At 45.6% G+C, this 22,144-nt stretch overlaps 1 protein-coding gene across 1 annotated transcript in view; it reads left to right on the top strand.

The window, feature by feature from the left end:
* CHCHD3 (coiled-coil-helix-coiled-coil-helix domain containing 3) overlaps nt 1-22,144 on the top strand; it is a 205,755-nt gene that overhangs the window by 41,819 nt on the left and 141,792 nt on the right. Inside the window, exon 4 of the mRNA XM_035127990.2 lies at nt 18,107-18,251. Coding sequence (XP_034983881.1) covers nt 18,107-18,251 — 145 coding nt within the window. The remainder of the gene's footprint in view (nt 1-18,106; nt 18,252-22,144) is intronic.

Here is a 22,144-nt window from a genome sequence, read left to right as displayed (position 1 = left end):
GTTGAAATATCTTCCATTTCAATTCCTGCGCTTGTAAGCCTGCTGGTTTATGTTCCCTCGATTCAGATGAGCATTGTATATCTAGAACATTCATTGACTGACTCATCTGCTAAATCGTGCGTTCTTGCTCATGGCTGTGACGAGGTGACCATCTGAACTTGCTGTTGACGTGCCAGTGAAGAACGTTCCTGTAGTTGGAAGCATTTTTCTTGGTGGCATGCAGGTGGCGTGCGCTGTGCCAGATGGGTGCCATGGCTCATGAACTTTGGAGATGAGAAATCTGCTTGTGGTCAACGAGATGCACCTGCTCTGTCAACCCCCGTGGAGAAGCCTGCTGAGAAATCTGCACAACTCAGTGGAGCAGCGTGTGCTTTGCCTTAGGGACACTGTGACAAATTGCAGCCAGTTGCCAGAGATAGCTGAATAACAATCCACAATATATATATAAAAATCTCTGCGTAGTGAAGTTAGGGCTTCTTGCCAAGAAAGTAACTTATCCAGAACATTATTTCATATCGCCTCCCACCCTTGGCACTTTGTTACCATAGCCCCCCCCCCCCCCGCTGTGTCCTTGGCCAAATCTCCCTTTTGCTAATGCTCTCCTGCCTATGAGCTAATTTCTCCTTCTTCTTTTTTTGGCAGTGTTGGGTTATCATAAATCTTAGGGATGAATGCATGGAGCTGTGAACTACAATGGGTATATGAAACCTAAATGTTCAGAGGCAGCATGACGCTGGTTGTGAGTTGCTGGAGAGCAAAAGCAGGGCTTGGCTACATGTGCTGCTTCTGGGCTTCCAAGAGACATCTTCTTGGCCACGGTGGGAGGCAGGATGCTGGACTAGAAGGAACCTTGGTGTGATCCTTGCAGGGGTCTTGCTATGTTCTTGACACTTCTGCCAGGAAGCCAGTGATGAGTGGTGACCAGAGACCTTGGAGACAGTGTGCAAGAGCTCTGACTTGGAACTTGGAAACGTCTGAGGGAACTTGGAAACGTCTGAGCAGATGTGGAGTTGGCAGTCTGCGATGGTTGTTGCATCCAACCTCATCACTCCCTCTGTTTGGGGAATGTGAAAAACTGCTGCACTAATTTAGATTTGTGTGTGTTCTGTAGATCATAGAATCATAGAGTTGGAAGGGACCCTGAGGACCATCTAGTCTAGTGTTTCCCAACCTTGTGCCTCCAGCTGTTTTCGGACTACAATTCCCATCATTCCTGACCACTGGTCTTGTTAGCTAGGGATGATGGGAATTGTAGTCTCAAAATATCTGGAGGCACAAGGCTGGGAAACACTGATCTAGTCCAACCCCTAGCGATGCAGGGGTGAATATGCAGCTGTCCCATATGGGGACCGAACCGTCAACCTTGGCGTTACCAGCACCACGCTCTAGCAAGCTGAGCTATCCAGGCTACAGTACCTTCACTTTCTTCTTTTACTACTATAGTACCAACTTCCAAATAGGGTGATCATGACAGCATTTTCATCATTGAGAAGCATAACCCCCACCCCCACCCCAGTGCTTGACTTGGGTGCTTTGCAAGATGGAGATCCAATTACCTCTGTGAATTTACAGTCTAAATGACAGGCAGAGAGGATTGGGATGCCCTGGGAAATCAAAAGTGGGAGGATAACTTAGCGGTTTTATTATAGTGATTATGCTATTGATGAACTCACTACTGAGGTCTGTGTTGTCATCCTCAATGGAATATTGGATTTCCACAGCTGAAATATGTACTGAAGATGCTTGAACAAGGAGGATGTGTGGTGGTAGTGAAGATGAAAATCTATGAAGCAATTTTTCCCTAGTATTTAATTTAATATTTTTTTGCACTTTTATACACAGCCTGTACTTAGTTTTCAATCATGGTTAGATGGACATAAGGTGATACTGGATAAATACTCTCCTCCATGCTTATGACATGTACGCCTGGGACAAGTTTGTATTTAGGCCCACCCTCTCTGAAATAGTGATTGTGAGGATAAAGTGTGCAAGAACACACACGTACTGTTGTGAGCTTGGAGGAGAGGTGGGGTGTATACTGCAGATTGATGGACAGAGGTGCACAAGCGTAACTGAACCGTACCACATAACCCTTAACCTTAAGCAGGTGGCCCCTTCTTCCCTTCCTGCTCTCTGTCCACTTTGGAGAATTTTCAGAATTTCTGGGATAGCCTTTTCCATCCCCCCAAATGTTTTACGTTGGCACCCTGAACTTTGGTTGTATGTGCTTTGAATGTCCTGTTCCTCAACTGAAGTGTTTGTACCTCTCCAGCACCGACGTCCTGTCTCTCCGTTTCCCCTTATTTCTTATTCCAAAATGCACATATTCAATATGACTCTCGGTGTGGATTAGATACCCCACAGCACCCTTGAACAGTGTGTGCTGCTGTTATTAAATGTTGAGTTGATGTTTGAAACTGTCTGCACCTGGTGTCTCCCAATAAATGATATTAAAATAAATGATAATAAAATAAAATAAATGATAATTAAAACTTTCTCACAACTTTGCTCCTGTCTCTTTCTCCTCTATTCCGCCCCGGCATTGACTAATAAACAGTGTTTTGCTTAACATTTCTCTTTGGCTTATAATCTGCTTTTGCACACACTTACCGAGGAAGTTCTCGCCTTTTTATTAAACTGCAGGGGGAGGGAGTCACAGTGGTGTTTCATGTTATTGCCCAACTATATTCCTCATGTGGAATGCTTGACATGGTGAATAGTGAGCCATGCCATGCTTGGTTCCCGTCTTCAGATATGGCTGCCTGCATGTTCTTGTCTTGGCACCTTGTTGTAAAGGAGGCTTGGACATCACTCCCTCCCTGCCCCCTGGATCCTGGACTTTGAGATCCTTTAAGATAGCCTTTGCCAACCTGGTGCCCTCCAGACGTTCTGACTTTGGCCATTGGGAGTTGTAGCTCCAAATGCCAGGAGGGCACCCGGTTGGCAATGGCTGCTATAGGAAGAAGCCACCCTCTAGGTAGCCTGTCCCACAGTCTAATTTCCATGCATTCTCTGGCAGGGCATCCAGTTGTGCGATTTCCTACCCCCTCAAGCCATTGTTTGCTGCCAAACAGATGGCAACAACTTAGCAAGAGCTAACATTCTCATTTTTAGCCTTCCATTTGGAAGCGGTGGCTTCTAGAAATGTGGCTTTGAAGCTCCCAGCAAATGTATTTCCCCTCCCTTCTTCTGCGCAGTGCTCCAAATAGCTCTTCAGACGGTCCCCAATAATGAGTGTGTTCTGCAAGGGGCAGCTGGACTCCATATGGTGTGGCATTTTTATCTGTCATTTGCTAGATAACATACTGCAACTTTGCTCGCCATATTTCTAAATCTTCACATCCATTTGTTGAGGAAAATTCCTGTAAACACTAAATCAACTTTAAAAATGTGTACATGGCAGTGCCTGGATGTAGCACTCAGTGGAAGAGTGTGAGATAGAAATAATTAATTTCTCTTGGTGTGTGTGTGTGTGTGTGTGTGTGTGTGTGTAGAAGAATGAAGTATCATGGTAAATTAATAGATATTCCATCCTGTGTGAACCTCTCCCCTTTCCCCAGTCTTGTTTCGGTTGTTCCTCAGCAGTACATCGTAGATATAATAGCAAACTGTGTCATATTATCCCCGTCGTCATTATTGACTTACGTAGCACCTAATATTTTTCTAAACACTTAAACAGGTAGTAAAAAAATAACACAACTTGTACCTGGATGCTGACCAGCTGAATGAATGAATCTTTGTGTCATCCATCGGCCATAGCAATAAAACAACAAGATTATATACAAAGAATAGAAACAATAAGTCAGTTATGTAAAATACATTTTAGGGTTTTGAATCAATAGTCAAATAGTGGATCTTATTCTGATTGCCCCAGCTAAAAAACCTTGCAACCTTTGCTGTCACCTGCTTTTCTTGATCTGCCAAGAGAAGGAAAATAAAAAATTCCTTCTAGTAGCACCTTAGGTAAAGGGACCCCTGACCATTAGGTCCAGTCGTGACCGACTCTGGGGTTGCGCGCTCATCTCGCATTATTGGCCAAGGGAGCCGGCATATAGCTTCCAGGTCATGTGGCCAGCATGACAAAGTCGCTTCTGGCAAACCAGAGCAGCACACGGAAACGCCGTTTACCTTCCCGCTGTAGCGGTTCCTATTTATCTACTTGCATTTTGATGTGCTTTCGAACTGCTAGGTTGGCAGGAGCTGGGACCAAGCAACGGGAGCTCACCCCGTCACAGGGATTCGAACCGCCGACCTTCTGATCAGCAAGCCCTAGGCTCAGTGGTTTAACCCACAGCGCCACCTGGGTCCCTCCAGTAGCAACTTGGAGACCAACCACACTTCTTCAGATACCAGTGTGTGTGTGCATGCACACGAAAGCTCATACCAATGATAAACTTAGTTGGTCTCTAAGGTGCTACTGGAAGGAATTTTTTTATATTGTTTTGACTACGTCAGACCAACATGGCTACCTACCTGTGCCAAGAGAAAGAACACTGTGGCAGTGGTTGGGCTTCCCAGAATGGACAATAAAAGAGGAGTGATAAGCTGATCAGCTGATGGACATGGTGCATGCAAAAGGAGGGAAGAGGAAAGCAAGTCTAGGAGTAGCTGGTTCTTCAGTGACTGACTGAAGGATGGCACCAGGCTGTTCACTCCCTTGCCATGATGTCCTTGCCATGACATTATGGGGCTTAAGGTTTTCAGTGGCTACTAGACAATTGCCATGAGTTTGAGCCCCACCTTGGGCAAAAAAGATTCTTGCATTCAAGGGGGTTGCACTAGATGATCCTCGTGGTCCCTTCCAAGTCTACAATTCTATGATTCCTTGATTCTGCTGTCAGAAACAGTATGCTTCTGAATACCAGTTGCTGGGAATCACAAGTGGGGCGAGCGCTGTTATATTGAGGTTCCACTCATGGGCTTCTCAATGAGGCATCTGGTTGGCCATTGTGAGAACAGCATGCTGGAGGAGAAGAGTCACATCCACCCCATACGTTTAAAACACATGGTTTCCCTAAGGGATCCTGAGAAATGCAGATTGTTAAGGGTGCTGGGAACTGTAGCTCTGTGAGGGCTAAATTGCAGTTCCCATGATGGGACTTTGGCCTGAGCCAACGAGGCTCTGCTTGCATTTCTTGGGAGGCAGGGAGCTCAACCTCCCAGTGACCCAGGGTCTTCTAGCTTGCGGCTGTTGCCAGAACGTGCCTGTCTTCAGCTTTTCAGTCTCCGAGTAACCTTGCTGCGAGATGCTGTCTTGCTTTTTTCATCTTCAGAATGAACAAAAAGAGAGAGAGAAACGAAGAGGAACATTAGAAAGAACCCATTGGGAAACTGCCCCGGAAAATGTGATATTAAAATCGATGATAGGCCTTGACCTTTTATGATACTGTACATTTTAAAGCTTTCTATTGATTTTTCTTTTAATAGCATGTTTATTTTAGAGGACTGGCAAAGATCTGAGGAAATATAAAAAACAAAATTTTTCTTCTGTACCTGGCTTTGAACAAAACACTTGATAAATTATTTTGTGTGCGCGCCTTGTGTTTGCTCAGCGTGGTGAGTGGTAATGTAATGGATTCCAGAGCTGTTTTGATATTTGCTATATGTCATGATGAAATCTAGGCACACTGTGCAGTCTTTCAGATTTTGATGGCTGTTCTGTCTCTCAAAACGAGTTCAATATTGATGCAGAAAAATATTTATAATACCTCTTGCCGAGTGCTTTTTTTTGGACAGTTGTGCATTTTTTGTTTCATTTCTGACAATGTGGGACCCAGTGCAGGACCCATCCCTTCCTATCCCAGTACTGTATTGATCATTTCTGGCCTCTATTCAAACATTATAGAGCTCAGGACTCCCAATATCTCAAGGACTGTTTAGCTTTATATGAATGAACCTGCGAATTGCACACTCCCCTCCTTTCCTCTGGTATTGCCGTAAGTATGGGATTGGAAACTTTTTGCTTCAGTTTTTAATTAGCCACAGTTTGGCGTTATTAACTGTGGTTAATCTTTATAATATTTTGTTGAAACAGGCCAGTTTCATAAGCCACAGTTTGAAGCTGGCTTGTTTCAATAAACCATAGTTCAGGCTAACCACAGTTTAGTTAAAGTGGAAGCAAAATTTTCTCATCTCTTTCTTGTGACTACACTAGAGGGGAGCAGAGTGTGCTTTAGCCCGAGGGTCACACAGGCTTATTCACAAAATGCTACCATAACTAACTTAGTGTCCAGACAAGACTAATATGAGCTCAATTCATATTTCCCAGTCTGCAAACTATGGTTTGTTGAATTGTCCAAGCTGAGCTAATAATGGGGAGGAATTCAGCGGTAAAGAGGTAAACTCCTGTGCTCTGCCAGCTCTCTCCTGGATCTAAATTCTTCCCAGGAGCTGCTTATTCGGACTCATTTTAAAAACATGGACACGTCTGGAGAAGATAAGTGCTAAAGTCACATGAGAAAATAGAATTCAAAGCATGGGAATAGGAATTAGAAAGATATCTCTCATAAAACCCCAATTTCTAGGTGAGTTCCCTCCCCCCACTTCAGTCTTAAAATGTTGTATTTCAACAGACACATTGTATATAGAAGTTCAACTTGATAAATGTTGTGTTTTACTGGAGAAACGAGACATTGGAAGCTACTTTTCTATGTTTTGGGTGGAGCATTAAAGGTAAAGGGACCCCTGACCATTCGGTCCAGTTGTGACCGACTCTGGGGTTGCGGTGCTCATCTCGCGTTATTGGCCGAGGGAGCCGGCGTACAGCTTCCAGGTCATGTGGCCAGCATGACAAAGCCGCTTCTGGCGAACCAGAGCAGTGCACGGAAATGCCGTTTACCTTCCCACTGTAGTGGTACCTATTTATCTACTTGCACTTTGATGTGCTTTCGAACAGCTAGGTTGGCAGGAGCTGGGACCGAGCAATGGGAGCTCACCCCATCAAGGGGATTCGAACCGCCGACCTTCTGATCGGCAAGCCTTAGGCTCAGTGGTTTAACCCGCAGCACCACCCACGTCCCCGATGGAGCATTTGGTAAATACTATACCACTGTAGATTACTTGCTGGAGAAGTAATTTTCTCCTCATCATCTTCACCAGTGGGAATTCAGAAGGAATGTTTGCTTCTAGATGGAGATTTTTCATTTTGTAAAATAGCAAATGGAATAAGCAATGAAAAGCCATTCAGATTATTGTTTCGTGTTAATCTGTCATTTATTTGTCTGAAGGACTAATGGGCATCTAAAGTACTGGGAAGGACTGGCTGAAATGCAGGGGAGCTGCTCAGCAGACCTTCTGTCGCCCTGCCCAGTTCTCATTGATTTTTGTTAAGGCGTGGAGATATTGTACATTACATGATTGACTTTCTTATTGTTTAACTTGTGTCCTACTCTTCCTCCCAAAGGAGCCTGTCTTTGGAATCATTGCCTCCGACCTTTCAATTGACGTATAGTAGTAAATTATAGAATCAAAGAATTGTAGGATTTGAAGGGATCCCAAAAGTCATCTAGTCCAGCCCTCTGCAATGCGGGAATCTCAACTAAATCATACATGGCAGATGGCCATCCAACCTCTGCTCAAAAACCTTTAGTGAAGGAGAGTCCACCACCTTCTGAGACGGTCTGTTCCGCTATTGAACAGCTCTTACTGTCAGACAGTTCTCCCTGATGTTTAGCTTGAATCTCCTTTCTTGTAACTTGTAGCCATTTGTTCGAGTCCTCCCCTCCGGAGAGGAGAAAACTAGCTTGCTCCATTTCCCTTGAAATATTTGCAGATTGCTATGCTATCTTCTCTCATCCTCTTTTCCAGGCTCCTTGCCTCCAGTAACCTTTCCCCTACCCCTCACATTTTGCACCTTCCTCATTTCCCAGTTCAAGCTTTGGGTTGAAGGCTTCCTTAGAGTAGGTAGCCCTTTCCTCGCGTCCCTGACAACTGCAGTGATTTCCAGCTTCCATCTCTTCCTGCAGCACTCAGGCTCATTAAATATTGAGGTCGGCATTCAGGAACATTATTCGTTCATCAATATTGCATTGTGACCTAAACTGCATTGTTCAAAACATTTTAGGATGTTACACAAGTCTGTCAAACGACATTAACAAACTTGCTCACGTTGAAAGTAAGCGCAAAGTGACAAATGGCCTTGCACCGTAATTGTGTCCTGCGCTGTGCGTCTGGCTTGGTGCAAATGCTCTTAGGCTGGAGCTGTTGCGCGCGCACACACACAGCAGTGCTCTTTTGACAAGACCTTTTAAAAGTTGAAGGCAACCAGATGGGATGGGTATTTTGATTCACCAAAACATCTGCTGCACATCATCGCTAAACATAAAGGGATCCTGGTATTCTGTTCAACAGCAAGGAGATTCACACCTTGTTACATAAGGCACAGTAAAATGCTAATCATTTTCTTGACCCCCGGAGACCACGAGATAGCAAGAGCTGCAATTGCGCAGGTGCACGTTGACCCATTTAAAATTGCAGCTCTCGTGGGATGTGCCCTCCCACCAGTAGGGTTCTTCCATGGACGTTTAATGTGGTGAACCTATTGAAATACTAACCAGGTTTGAGTAGAGACTAGGTAGCTATTTATAGATTTCAGGATGCGTTGGTAGTGTGTCTTAATCTTTCAGGTTGCAAGGGCTCTTGGGAATCATGGGGCCTCAGGAGCACATTCAGGCGAACCTGGACTCTCTTTCGTTGGAGGTTTCTAAGCAGAGGTTGGGTGGCCACCTGCCACAAATGCAATAGTTGAGATTTCTGCATTGCAGGGGGTTGGACCAGATGTCCCTTGGGGTCCCTTCCAACTCTATAATCCTATGAGTCTATGACAAGCATAGGAGCACCTGTGTAGGCATTGGGAGCCTATGTAGGCAGTACATTCAGATACACATACCTTTACTGGTAAGTGTTTCTGACTGTCTTAGACCAGGCATCCCCAAACTGTGGCCCTCCAGATGTTTTGGCCTACAACTCCCATGATCCCTAGCTAACAGGACCAGTGGTCAGGGATGATGGGAATTGTAGTCCAGAACATCTGGAGGGCCAAAGTTTGGGGGTGCCTGGTCTTAGACAAAATAAAAAAATTCCTTCAGTAGCACCTTAAAGACCAACTCAGATCTGAAGAAGTGTGCATGCACACGAAAGCTCATACCAAAATATAACTTAGTTGGTCTTTAAGGTGCTACTGAAGGAATTTTTTTATTTTGCTTCGACTCAGACCAACACGGCTACCTACCTGTGACTGTCTTAGAGTTACTCTTTCGGTCTTTTTTAAGCAATTAGACCTAGAAGCACGGCCGACTTTCATAGCCTCCCAGTACCTTTGGCTGCGCTATTGAGTATTGGAAAACCAATATGTCCGGGTAAGTGGCGTAGTTGGCGGAGTGAATCCTCTCTGGCTAAGTTAAATTATTCATTTTGTCAAGCTAACGTGGGTTCATGCTGTGTGGAATGACTTTTAGCATGGTATCGTAGACTAATTACAGCATCATTATTGTCAGTTCAATATGGAAGTGGGGCCTAGGAAACAATGTGCTTCAGAAAATATTATGAATCCTGCTTGGAAGAATATATATGGCTCCCCCCCCCCGCACCTCCACAAAAAAGTCTTAAGTAGAAATGCAGGATCATCCCCAATACATTATTTAATATCAATTATTACTGTAAGCAGCTTAAGACTTAAAGCAGTAGTCTCCAGCCCTTTTAGACTTTGGATCCACCATTAACACAACTGTGCATTTTTTCACATCTCAAGGAAGTCAGTTCGGTGCTGCTAACATAGCGGTTTTACCCCCTAGAGCAGGGGTGTCAAACTCAAATTCATCGGGGGCCGCATCAGCAGTTTGGTCACCCTCAAAGGGCCGGTTGTGTCTGTAGGACTATGTGTCCACTCTTTATTATCATAAATTATTGTCACTGCATTCAATTATTACTGTTTTTTGTAATAATGTAAGCTCATTCCCGCCCCCACGCGGATCACATTCCTGCGTCGTGGCGCGTGTGTGGGAGGGGATGTAAACAAGGGAAATTTGAACAAAAGGTGGGGATCGGCGGCTTCCGGGGGGGGGGGGGCTCAACTAAACCTTTGGCAGGAAGGAGAAAGCCACTGCTGGGATTAAAAACCTGCAGATGGAAAGAGGGCTTCCCTCTCCCGCCCTGCGCACACCCAAACCCCGCTAGGCAGGATGCCACACGCTGCAACCCACCCCATGCTTTGGAGAGGGGCAGGAACATGCGGTGCAGTGCCAACTCCCTGCTTTGCTTTTGCATCCTCCCTCCTCAGCGCCAGAGTCCCTTCCCCTCGCGCTGAGGGAGGGCAGCGGATTTCCCAAGGAGGAAGGCGGCGGCATCCCCAGCGGACGTGCATCTTCGCCTCAGAGCTGCTCTTCCCCCCACCCGCGCTGTTGTCGTCTTCGCCTCCGCCTCTCCCTACCGGGACTGCAGGCAGAGGAGGCTTGAACCCCCCCCCCCAAAAAAATTCCCCTCCCACCTACTCAAACCGCGAGGCGACTCCATCTGGAGCCCTACATCACGAGGGGCTGAGAGGAGGTGGCGGCAGAGCGGGAAGAGCAGGAACCCGTGCCGTCGCCGCCGCCTCCCTCCCGGCTGCCCCCCGGGGAGCAGCTCCATCCGGAACTGAGAAGCCAAAGGGCGGCTCGGGGGTGGGGGGCAGAGCAAAAGCCAGACACCCTCCCGAGTGTCTATGAGGAGAAAACGGGGGAAGAGAAACCCGGCTCCATCAAGAGAGCGACTGTTGCGCTTCGCCTACTTCCCCCTCAGGCTCACTCCGCGTCCCTTTCGCCCGCTCGCTCGCCCACCTCCTGGATGCAGCCGAGGAGAGGAAGGGAAGCGGCGGGCGGCGGCTCCCCAGTGCCGCCTCACTTGCTCTCGGAGACAACAGCAAAGCCCGCCAAAAAAAAAATCCAGCGCTGCTCCGTCCCGGCACCAACTTTGCCGGCGGTGCCTGTAGGGCGTTCCTACCTCCTCGGCGGGCTTCCTCCTCCTCCTCCTGCATCTCACTTCCCCGTCTAGCCGCTGTGCCACCGCCTCCCTCAGCCTCATTCAAAATTGAAATTCCCTGGCCAAGGCCGTCAGCGCGGCTCCAGCGCCCCGGCCTCCACCTGCAGCCCCGCCCCCGGTTTTGACCCTCGGCCAATCGCAGGCTCCAGAGCTACTGTCAGCGGTTATTGTCGTCGTCGGCTATGCGGGCCACATGACGAGGTCTGGCGGGCCGGATTAGGCCCCCGGGCCTTGTGTTTGACACCCGTGCCCTAGAGCATGGGTAGGCAAGTTAAGGCCTGGGGGCCGGATGTGGCCCAAATGCCTTTTAAATCTGACACGCAGATGGTCCAGGAATCAGCGTGCTTTTACATGAGTAGAATGTGCCCCTTTATTCATCCATCCCCCCCAAAAAATATAGTCTGGCCCCCCACAAGGTCTGAGGGACAGTGGACCGGCCACCTGCTGAAAAAGTTTGCTGATCTTTGCCCTAGAGCCACACCCAACTGTGCAGCTACCCCCTCCACTGCCAAACAGGCGATGAATCGGGGAGGGTATCGTGGCGGTCAAAGCCTGCGCCATATCAAAGCCTCAGTTGCTGAACCCCCTCCCAAGAGAGGCCTGCCTAACCACTTATTTGCTTGCTGCTCGGTGAGCAGTGAGTGAAGTTGTGGTTTTAAAACAGATGCTTAAACTGTGGTTATCGAAGTCAGGCGTTGCTGATTTAGTTATGTTCTTTGCTGTTGCTCGTTTTGATGCTATATTGTATTTTCATTATATTTGCAGTTTATTGGCCAAAGTACATGTTTTGTCCTGGATTGTTTTTTTTTAAAAAAGTGATCATTTAAATAAGTTAGGAAAACAGTATTTTGGTATTCGGGTAAGTATGGCCGAGTACAAAAAATGGGTGTAAAGCAGCCCCTCTGACTCTTCTCCTTTCTCATGGCTTTCTTAGAACAGACCCAGAACAGTTACTATGCAATACAGTATGCAGTAAGTCTATACAAATGCCTACAGGTATCCCTTCTACATAGCAGTGTCCGACTTTGCCCATTGATTCTATCTTCATTATTTCTTTAACAGCTGTGTTTGCTCAAGAACAAAGCTGACCGGCTTCCTTTCCTATATGTTCAAAGGCCTCAGTGTTTTCAACGCCATCCTTTTCACTGGTGCAAAGAACCTTGTGCGCCAGGTTTTTTTGTTGCCCTCCCGAACACGCTCAGATTGATTGCAGGACACAGCACAGCCTTTGCCCGCGTAAATCTGGTGCAGATGCCAAGGGTCAAGGTGATGTGCTTTTATAATCAGCTGATTGCTCTGGGGTTCTCATTCTCTTCTCCCACACTGGAAGTTTATTTATTGGTACCGTGCCCATGACCCTTTGCATGATTGTGTGGTATGGGAGAAACATTTTGTTGAAATCTAGGCGTGGCTCTATATCTAGCCAAGTTTCCCCCTGAATTCCTCCATGAATGTCATGGACAACAAATGCAAGATAATAAGAGCCACAGTATAAAACAGCTAGAATGGCAATCAAGTGGCTATTTATTTGGGGGTGGGGGCTTTTGAGTGTAGAAAAAGGTGACTAAGGGAGAGGGGACGTGACAGAGGAGTATGACATCATGCATGTGCGGAGAAAGTAGATAAGAGCAGGTTCCTTTCCTTTGAATACAAGGGGGCATCCAAGGAAGCTGAATGTTGGGACAATTCAGTACAGTACAGACCAGAAAATAAAAGACTTATTCACACAACACATAGTTAAACTGTGGGACTGGCTTCTACAAGATGCAGTGATCTGCTGTCCAGGGTTTCTCAAACGTGGGTCTCCAGCCTCGGTCCAGTATACCTGAAGGAGCGTCTCCACCCCCATCATTCTGCCCGGACACTGAGATCCAGCGGCGAGGGCCTTCTGGCGGTTCCCTCGCTACGAGAAGCCAAGTTACAGGGAACCAGGCAGAGGGCCTTCTCGGTAGTGGCACCCACCCTGTGGAATGCCCTCCCACCAGAGGTCAAAGAGAACAACAATTACCAGACCTTTAGAAGGCATCTTAAGGCAGCCCTGTTTAGGGAAGCTTTTAATGTTTGATGGATTTCTGTATTTTAATATTTTGTTGGAAGCCGCCCAGAATGGCTGGAGGGACCTGGCCAGATGGGCGGGGTATAAATAAATAAATAAATAAATAAATAAATAAATAATTAATAATAATAATAATAATAATTAGACTGCAATTCCCATCATCCCTCTGTCCACTGGTCCTGCTAGCTAGGATACCTCAGTTGGTAGAACATGAGACTCTTATCTCAGGGTCGTAGGTTCGAGCCCTGTGTTGGGCAAAAACATTCCTGCATTGCAGGGGGTTGAATTAGATGGCCCTCGTAGTCCCTTCCAGCACTATGATTCTGTGATATTATATTGTAGCATAATACTTTTGATCGTTGGATGTGGTATTCTATGTTTATGATGGTGAGGTCCCATTAATTTATTACATCAGTTTGTCTGTGTTGAAGAAGCTGGACCAGTATATATGTTGCAAATTTTCAAGCGTGATACTTTTCCTGGTACATTTGCTGGTGCATAGCCACCAATAAAATATGTCATTTCCCATCTTTTGTAATTTCCCTTTGATTTGCTGTTTCATATTGAACTGCAGGAGCTGCTGAACTTGATTGCAGTGCAGGGAAAATCATTTTGATACTTTTTTTTGTATATTTGAATAGTTCTTGAAGTCATTAAACTAAAATGATAGGGCATGGTGTGCATCTGTGTGCTTGCATATAAATTTTAGGTCTCAGGTTTTCTTTTAACATTAAGGTAGTTAGTAGTGTTCATTGTTGGAGATTTAGCTGGTGTGTGTTTTCTTTCAGTTGTGGCGCATACTGAATGCCAATCAAATGTGCTGGGAGAGAAAACTACTATAAGTTGATGCACGCAAGTGTTTGAGATCTTAGGACAGCGCTGGCTTGTGTTTGTTTCATTAAGCTCCTTCAAGCCAGGCAATTACATAATGCAAATAAGTCAGGTTGCATTCAAAACGGCCCTGGTTTGCACTGAAACGGTGGTGAATCTAAAATGAGTTTGGGATATTTGTCCATAAACTTTTGTCAATAATACTTGGCTGGCATCGTTGCAGTGGTGATGTATGATGTCAGAAAAGGCACAGAAGGTCAAAGTTCAATTGAAATAGTTTTTGTTCTGAGAAAACTCCAAGGGGAAAAAAAGGCTTCCTTGTTATGAAGGCCTGGAATGAGTCTTATTTACTAAGATGGCTTTCTCATATCCCTTTCCCCATTTTAACATTAAAAAGCCTGGGCTTTTAACTTCCTATATTATAGGAAGCTGAAAGGCCCATGTCCCCATTTCTTGCCTCCTTTCATTTCATCTGGATAATTGTGCCTTTTTATGCCTGTTTATATAATGGTCCTTTGCAGACATAATGGCCAACCATGGGCTGCTTGACTTCAGTGTGATATAAGTGCTTCATCGGAATACCTCAACCAACCGTGATTGAGGCATGGCTGTTAACTGGGGTTGTGTTAGCACAGGCATCCCCAAAGTGCGGCCCTCCAGATGCTTTGGCCTACAACTCCCATGATCCCTAGCTAACAGGACCAGTGGTCGGGGAAGATGGGAATTGTAGTCCAAAACATCTGGAGGGCCATAGTTTGGGGGATGCCTGTGTTAGCACCTAACCATTTTGGAATGCCCTACCGCAGGGTATTTATTTGGCACTTTCCTGCTGACATTTTGTTCTTGGCTAAATACCATTTTCCTGGTAGGTGTTTGGCCTGTCAGATCTTTGTAGTGCTTTACAGTAGTTCTGACTTTTACCTGCTCCTTCATTATTAGCATGAACACGGTCTTAATAGGGAGTCCATAAGTGACTGTGGAGGCCAATTCTGGATCCACACCTCCTATGAGGACATAGGTTTCTGGGCAGGAGCTGATCACGGTGAGGGTTTGCCAAGTGTGCCTTCCTCTTAGCACGTGTCTCCCTTGCGTCCTGAGTTTGAGTGTCTTCAAAGTCCATGACACCTTTGGTGAAGACTGTTCTCCAACTGAGGTGCTTGCAGGCCAATGTTTCCCAGTACTGTATAGTAGTTGGTGTTTACCCTACATTTTTTTTTAAAGATTTGCCTTGAGAGAGCCTTTAATCCTCTTTTGTTGACCACCAGCAGTACACTTTCCATTTTTAAGTTCGGAATAGAGTAGTTGCTTTGGAACTTTACCTTTACTTCTCCATTTCAGTGGACAGGGTTTAGCTGAGGAGGTTAAATAATGGGTTCACCTTGGGTTGGATCCAGACCAGCTGTTCCACAAACAGAAGGACTCCTTTATGTTTTTGGAAGTGAGTTGGACCCAGTGGAAGATCCCCTGTCCTTGAACTGGATGCTTCTGCAGTAGGAAGGAAAGGCAGTTCTTGCTGATTCTCCATCCCTCCTGCAGCCCATAATTCCACCTCCCCTACTATTCTGGAGGGTTCACCAACCTTCCAGTACAGATTGGTGGGGGTTTTTTGGGGGGGAGGGGCTTTAAGGTGATGGGGAATTGGAGGAATTGTTTTCTGTCTTCTATCTTCAGTTTGAAGAGTTTCACGTTGCTCCACTCTGGATACGATCCCATATATTTTGGCTCTTAAACAGAGTTAGTTCTAATGATTGTTAAATGGTATTACGAAGTGAGGAATGAGAACAATGACAGTGCAAAGAATGCAGAACAAGAAATTACTCGCCCCCCCCCCCAGAAGAGGCTGAGTTGTTTGCCTTCATCTCTAGGCTGTTCCAGGTGATATTTCTTGGTTTCTTTCCATGCCTTGTGGGGATATTTGCAATTAATAAAGCAAACTTGGTGTTCCTTAACTGCAGCCCCCCCCCCCCCAATAAAAATAATAATGCCATGAAACCCTTGTGGGAAAATAGTAATTGAAGTTAATGCTGAAAAAGAGTTTTTTTTTTTAAAAAACGTGGCATATCTTAATGCTTCAGAGTTATTTACATGGAAACAGCTAAGCACCTGACAACTGGCCCTAATTCTGAGAATTTCAGCACTAGATGGTTAGTGCGGGGAAAAGTTTCAGGAGGATTAGAAAGACTGAGTGTGTTCCCTGTGACCCCCAAACAGGTGCTATGAGATTTCACTTCCCTAACAGTCATTCTGCCATAAGGGACCTGACTGTAAATACAGGTGGTTACTGCACCCTCTCCTTGTAGACAACCAAGCCTACCATAACACCCTGCAAATATTATGGCACTTTGGAGTTCTCGCGTGCGTGTCAAAATTTCCATCGGTTTTGCCCTTTGTTGTAGAACTTACCCCGAATGATGATCACAAATTAGTTACTGCACCAAATCTAACACTGATAAAGCAGTGAAGAAGAGCTGTTTCTTTTAAACACCTCTGTTTGGGATTACATTCGGCTTCCCTAAACTCAGATCTGTGTATGTTGATTTGGCCTTCCTCTTTTCTGCCTCATTGATTGTGCGATTTGGTTGGAATAATTTGGAGGATCTTGGGAAATCACTTGATGGAATTTGGTCCGTGTCTGCATAATCTAGCTTTCTGCTTGAGTAATTGAAGACGATGCTTAATAAACTTGATTAAAAACTCCCATTTGGTTCACATTCCAGAGCGTTGTATCTGGAGCACAAAGGCAATTCAAATCGTTATTGTCTGCTTTCACCATCCCCAACCTCTAACCATTTCCTTGGGGAAGTATATAAAGCTCTGCAATGGAGTGTGTGTGTGTGTGTGTGTACCTTTCACAAAGTGACCCTAGACATGATGATTTGTTCTCAGAAGCTCCCTCGGTAATGCACAAAAGCGGCAAGAACTCCGAAACCTCATCTCTGCTGCAATTTCCAAAGCCCGTTTGAAGAGCCGTGTTTGATATTCTGTCACCAGCGGCAAACTTTCAGATGTTGACTTTGTGCTCAGCATGAGAACACACATGAAGCAGGTGTATTTTATTAGCTACATTATTTAATACATATTTTAGTCTCCATATAAAAATTTGCAGCTTTAGAACGGCAGGTATTTCGTTAATGATTTCATTAGTTTTGCCGGCTTCAGAGGTTGTCCGCTCGGAGTTTCGAATTCCCCACGACAGGTAGACAGACTTGGATAAAGCTTTCTTCTTGCCTCACACAATCCGAAGAACACTGCCAACCTGGTCAGGATCCCAAAGCGTAATGCAAAATACAGGCTTAAAATCCTCATCGGTCTCTAGGGTGGTGTCACAAGCCGGTGACACTCGGAGAAGAGCCTGGGTCTTTCGAGCCCAGGGCGAACTTGAGCAGGAAAAGCAGAAACATTTTAGCCCATCCTGGAAGCAATGGAACCTTCCAGCATCGTTTTATTAATATAACTACGCTTGTAATTGGGGGCGATCCATTGACCCAAGCTGTTGGGTCATCTTAGTTTTTTCTTCCACTCCAGTTCTCATAATTTCTTACCTGTTCTGCTTCTCTAGTCTACAGTATGGCTCTTTGGGGGTGGATACCTTCACCCATGTGCAGTTCTCCCTCTCTGGGGAAGCTCCTGATGGTAAACAGTTAACAACTCTTGCACAAAGTTGTTAAGTCCTTTTAGTGGCAGCAAATAGGCGGTGAAGGATGAACGGATTTACTTTAAACAAGAATGGCTTGGAATAAGGATATACTCCATGTGCCGATGAAGAGATATTAATAATGTATTTAATCTTTCTGGGGAATGGGATTTTTACAGTCATAATGATTTTATATCTGGGTGTAGCACTGATAAGTTGAAATCGCGTTGGTTGCGATACTTCAAGCTTTATGCATATTGTAAAATTTGGCATTCATGTTTATATGCTCCTTGTGCCTTTTAAAAACCAGTAATTATGTCTCCCTGCCAGAGCTGCTGGATACCTTGTGGTATTATCGATGGGCACAAACTGTGGGAAATGCTTCCTCGTGCCTCACTCCACTGCTTCTGTTGACATGAAATACTAGTACAAATGGGATATCTGCAGGATATCTGTGGAACACAGGTGTAATAAATGTGTGTCGTGTTGCTTTGACCCAACCAGGAGTTAAGTGTGTTTTGAGTACACAGTTCACATTTCCGTGCCTTTCTTTTTTTTTTACTCTCTTGTAGACTGAAGCAGAATCAAATGCATGTGCGAGATGAAATCAGCAAAGTTCTTGAGCGAGAGCGGGCTGCCTCAAACGAGCACTTGTCCAGAGCCATCCTTAGAGAGAGAGCTGCGACCGAAGACGAGCGCCTCAAGGCACAGCTGTTGGTAAGTGTAAAGTTGTCATCTTTCCCCCAATTATCAAGCAGTGAGAGGGTGCTGCAGAAGAACCAGTTCAAGGCAGGCTGGAATCCATCTAGGTGCTGAGTGATAGGTAGTGACAGAGAAACAGTATTTTGGTATATGATGAAGAGATAATTGGAGAGGTTGTCATGCTTACAAGACCTGAGTGCTCCCATGAAGATGCTAAGTCACAAATCTGGCATTAGGTGTGCTTCCTCTTTGCATCCTTGCAGCTGATGTGGTTGCTAAGATTCTCCATGGAACTATTTTCTGTTGTTGTTGTTTAGTCGTTTAGTCGTGTCCGACTCTTCATGGCCCCATGGACCAGAGCACGCCAGGCACTCCTGTCTTCCACTGCCTCCTGCAGTTTGGTCAAACTCATGTTCGTAGCTTCGAGAACACTGTCCAACCATCTCGTTCTCTGTCGTCCCCTTCTCCTAGTGCCCTCCATCTTTCCCAACATCAGGGTCTTTTCCAAGGATTCTTCTCTTCTCATGAGGTGGCCAAAGTATTGGAGCCTCAGCTTCACGATCTGTCCTTCCAGTGAGCACACAGGGCTGATTTCCTTAAGAATGGATAGGTTTGATCAATGCCTTCATGGATCAATGCCTTCATGGATCAATGCCTTGTCGTGGCGAAGGGGCTTGAATAACTCAGAGAAGCTATGAGCTATGCCATGCAGGGCCACCCAAGATGGACAGGTCATAGTGGAAACTTTTGACTAAACGTGATCCACCTGGAGAAGGAACTGGCAAGCCACTCCAGTATCCCTGCCAAGAAAACTATTTTCTAAAAGGACTAAAAAAAAAAAAATTATATCAAAATGGAATCGTTTCAGATTAAATATGCTTTTCAAGATCTTTGCTTCAGCTTTAATGGCTTTGATAAGTAATGTAAGGAAGTTCTTGAAGGGATCTATTTCTATCCTTTCCTCGCCTCTGCATCCCACCCCACCATGTTCTGGTGGGTTCCTCTGATGCAGAGCATGGGTAGGCAAACTAAAGCCCGGGGGCCGGATCTGGCCCAATCGCCTTCTAAATCTGGCCCGTGGACGGTCCGGGAATCAGTGTGTTTTTACATGAGTAGAATGTGTGCTTTTATTTAAAATGCATCTCTGGGTTATTTGTGGGGCATAGGGATTTGTTCATCCCCCCCACCCGCCCCAAAATCTAGTCCAGCTCCCCCCCCAAGGTCTGAGGGACAGTGGACCGACCCCCCTGCTGAAAAAGTTTGCTGGCCCCTGTTCTAGAGGGGGTTTCGGGGAGCTGAAGTTGGCTTCAGGAAAGTGAAGGGGACCACAAACTTCCCACCTGTGACCTTCCTTAAATTAGCCTCTGGATCTATGCCACTGTGTGGCTAAAAGATGCCCTAGTGGTCTCCTTGTGCAGGAAGCCACCTTGCCTTGTTTTCCTCACCCCAAACCAAGCTTTAAAAATATTCCTTCCCCCCTTGTGTTCCTCTTGTGCTGCAGATTTTTCAATGTCAGAATATAATTAATCAAGGGGGAACAAAAACGCACGCAAGGCTCTTTACTTTGGCCTTCAAGTTCTTTTATGTATTAAAAACCAACAATAATAATCTTCCATGGACCCAAGCTTATGAAATAGAAGGCAAACTTTCAGCCTTTTAAAGCTGCTCATAAGGAGGCATTGGAAATTGGATGAAGCACCGCAAGTAAATTGAGTTGCTTAAAGCAGACCTTTCATAGCAATGAGGTGTTCGCAGGAGCATTATTTTGCTTCAGAAGGCTCCACAGGTCATTTTAGCGACTAGCCTTTTAAGCCTACAACAAATCTGTATCCAGAACTCCACATGAAGTGTTCTGTGTCGCAAAAAACTGCTTGAGGACCAGCTGAATTCATTCATCTTGGAATAATTTTCAATGTGGTGACAACGGCACAAATATCTTATTGACATCCCATCAGTGGAGCTACAACAAGTGTCAAGGTGAGCTGTGGAGAACACGGAGTTAAAAAAATAAATAAATCTATAGATTTATTTATGGTGCCCGAAGGCAGTTATATTTCCCTCTCCTTAGAACGACCTGGCATTTGCTGTTAACCTATTTGCTTTACTGCTTGGACTGAAATGAGATGTCATTTAAAACCTTGCAATTTGGAAAGCAGGTCTGTTTGAGTTGCCAGCAACATTAAAGTCTCATTTCCTATCGAAGAGCCAAAGAAATGTAGTTCTGTGCACTTGGAGCTGACAATTGTTTGGAAGAATGGTCCATAGTGTTGAAACGTTTGTGCACTGTCTTTTGCATTTTGTCCTGGGCTCACGCTTCAGATTCATTGTCTGTTAATTAAAACAAAGTACCGGTAGTCCTTTCATCTTGACATCTAAGCTCAGCATAATAAAGAGCCGTACTTATCCATGTTTGAGAACCTCAAGGACCAGCTATTGTAATGTACTATATGTGGAGCTATATTTTTGAAGGGTGCCCAGGAACTGCAGTTACAGTAGTTGAAATTGCAACCAGTTTCTGTGCCAAAAAAAGGCAGGGACCTCCCCAGCTCCCAGGGAGGCCAGCTGTACCCTCGCTGCTGGCTTTTATCAGCCAAGAGGAGCAAGTGTCCAGTGTGTGTGGTCACCTTTACCACTTCAAGAACATTAGAAAAAAACCTCATCACAGTAGTAGCAGTTTGGCAGTGAAACTAATGACCTAGAAGGGTGGTGTTAGGGATTTAAGAAAGGGCTGGGCAGGCATTTATGGGGGCCGCTCTAGCTCTTAGCATGTCCACTGAGCAAGGCCATAGGTGCAGGGCCGTCTTAAGCCCATCCAGCGCCCTGGCGCTAAGTTCCCTCCAGTGCCCCTCTCCAGAGCCCCTCCAAGGACCCGGGAGTGCCAAGCAGACCGCGGCAGCAGCGGGAGGCCACCTCTGAGGACTCCGCGCTGCGCCTCCTTCTAGTTTCCCCAGCGCTGGGTTCAGTCCTCGGAGAAGGAGAGAGACGCAGCGCAGCCTCTCATCTCGTGCAACGCAGTCCTGGCCAGATCGCCGGAACCCTGCGCTCACTTGGCGCCCTTCCAGCGCCCTCCAGTGCCCGGCGCCGTGGTTCTCGGCGCCACTAGCCTCTATGGCTAGGACGGGCCTGCATAGGTGTTCTAAAAGCTGCTCCCCTCCCTATTTTTCTATAGTTTTGCCATGAAAGCAGCTTCATTCAAAAGCTGAGAGCACTGACATCAACAGCCAGTTTCTCTTCACCTTTTCACTCTGCTTGATTAAGTTCCTCCAATGCAAATGATATTGGGTAAACCAGATAATTCCATCTCCCCCCCTATGTTTCTTAGATCCATCTCCTTCAAACTACACAGATTGGGTTTTCACTATCATCCCCATTTGTCTCCATTGCGCCCCCCCCCACTTGCTCACCTTTGAGTGCAGGAAGGTTTCTGATTTTCTTCTGAAGCAGATTACACTTGACCTTTCTTGCTGCCGGCCAAATAATCCTTCCTCTCCTAACTATGTTTTCAGGATGGCTTGGCTAGAAAATACTGCAGGGCAGAATTTGCTAAACGAGGTAAAGCACTTTCCTGCAAGAGAACACTAGTTTGTTTACAAGCCTGCAGTATTTTATTACATACCTCATTTAGCCCATTCATCATTTTAATAGAAAAACAAGTTCTTTTATATGATTCTGAAATTATTCGAGGGGAGCTACATAGCCTAAAACTGAATGCAATTAGTTATTCTAGGCCCATCCAAGCAGAAAAACAAAAAATGGCAAGACTAGAAAGTTCAGTAATGACTACTTGCTGTGTGGTGAAAATTTTCAAGGGATTAGTGTTTATACTTAAAAATTAGGGCCGGCCCCAGAACAGAATTTAAACCCAATGGCCCCATGTTTTTGCTGTCATGATTTATTTATTTTTAAGA

Source organism: Zootoca vivipara, chromosome 10 (assembly GCF_963506605.1).
Source record: "Zootoca vivipara chromosome 10, rZooViv1.1, whole genome shotgun sequence".
NCBI classification, from domain to species: Eukaryota; Metazoa; Chordata; class Lepidosauria; order Squamata; family Lacertidae; genus Zootoca; species Zootoca vivipara.
The sequence above is the reverse complement of the archived record's forward strand: the minus strand, read 5'-3'. Positions and strand labels throughout refer to the sequence as shown.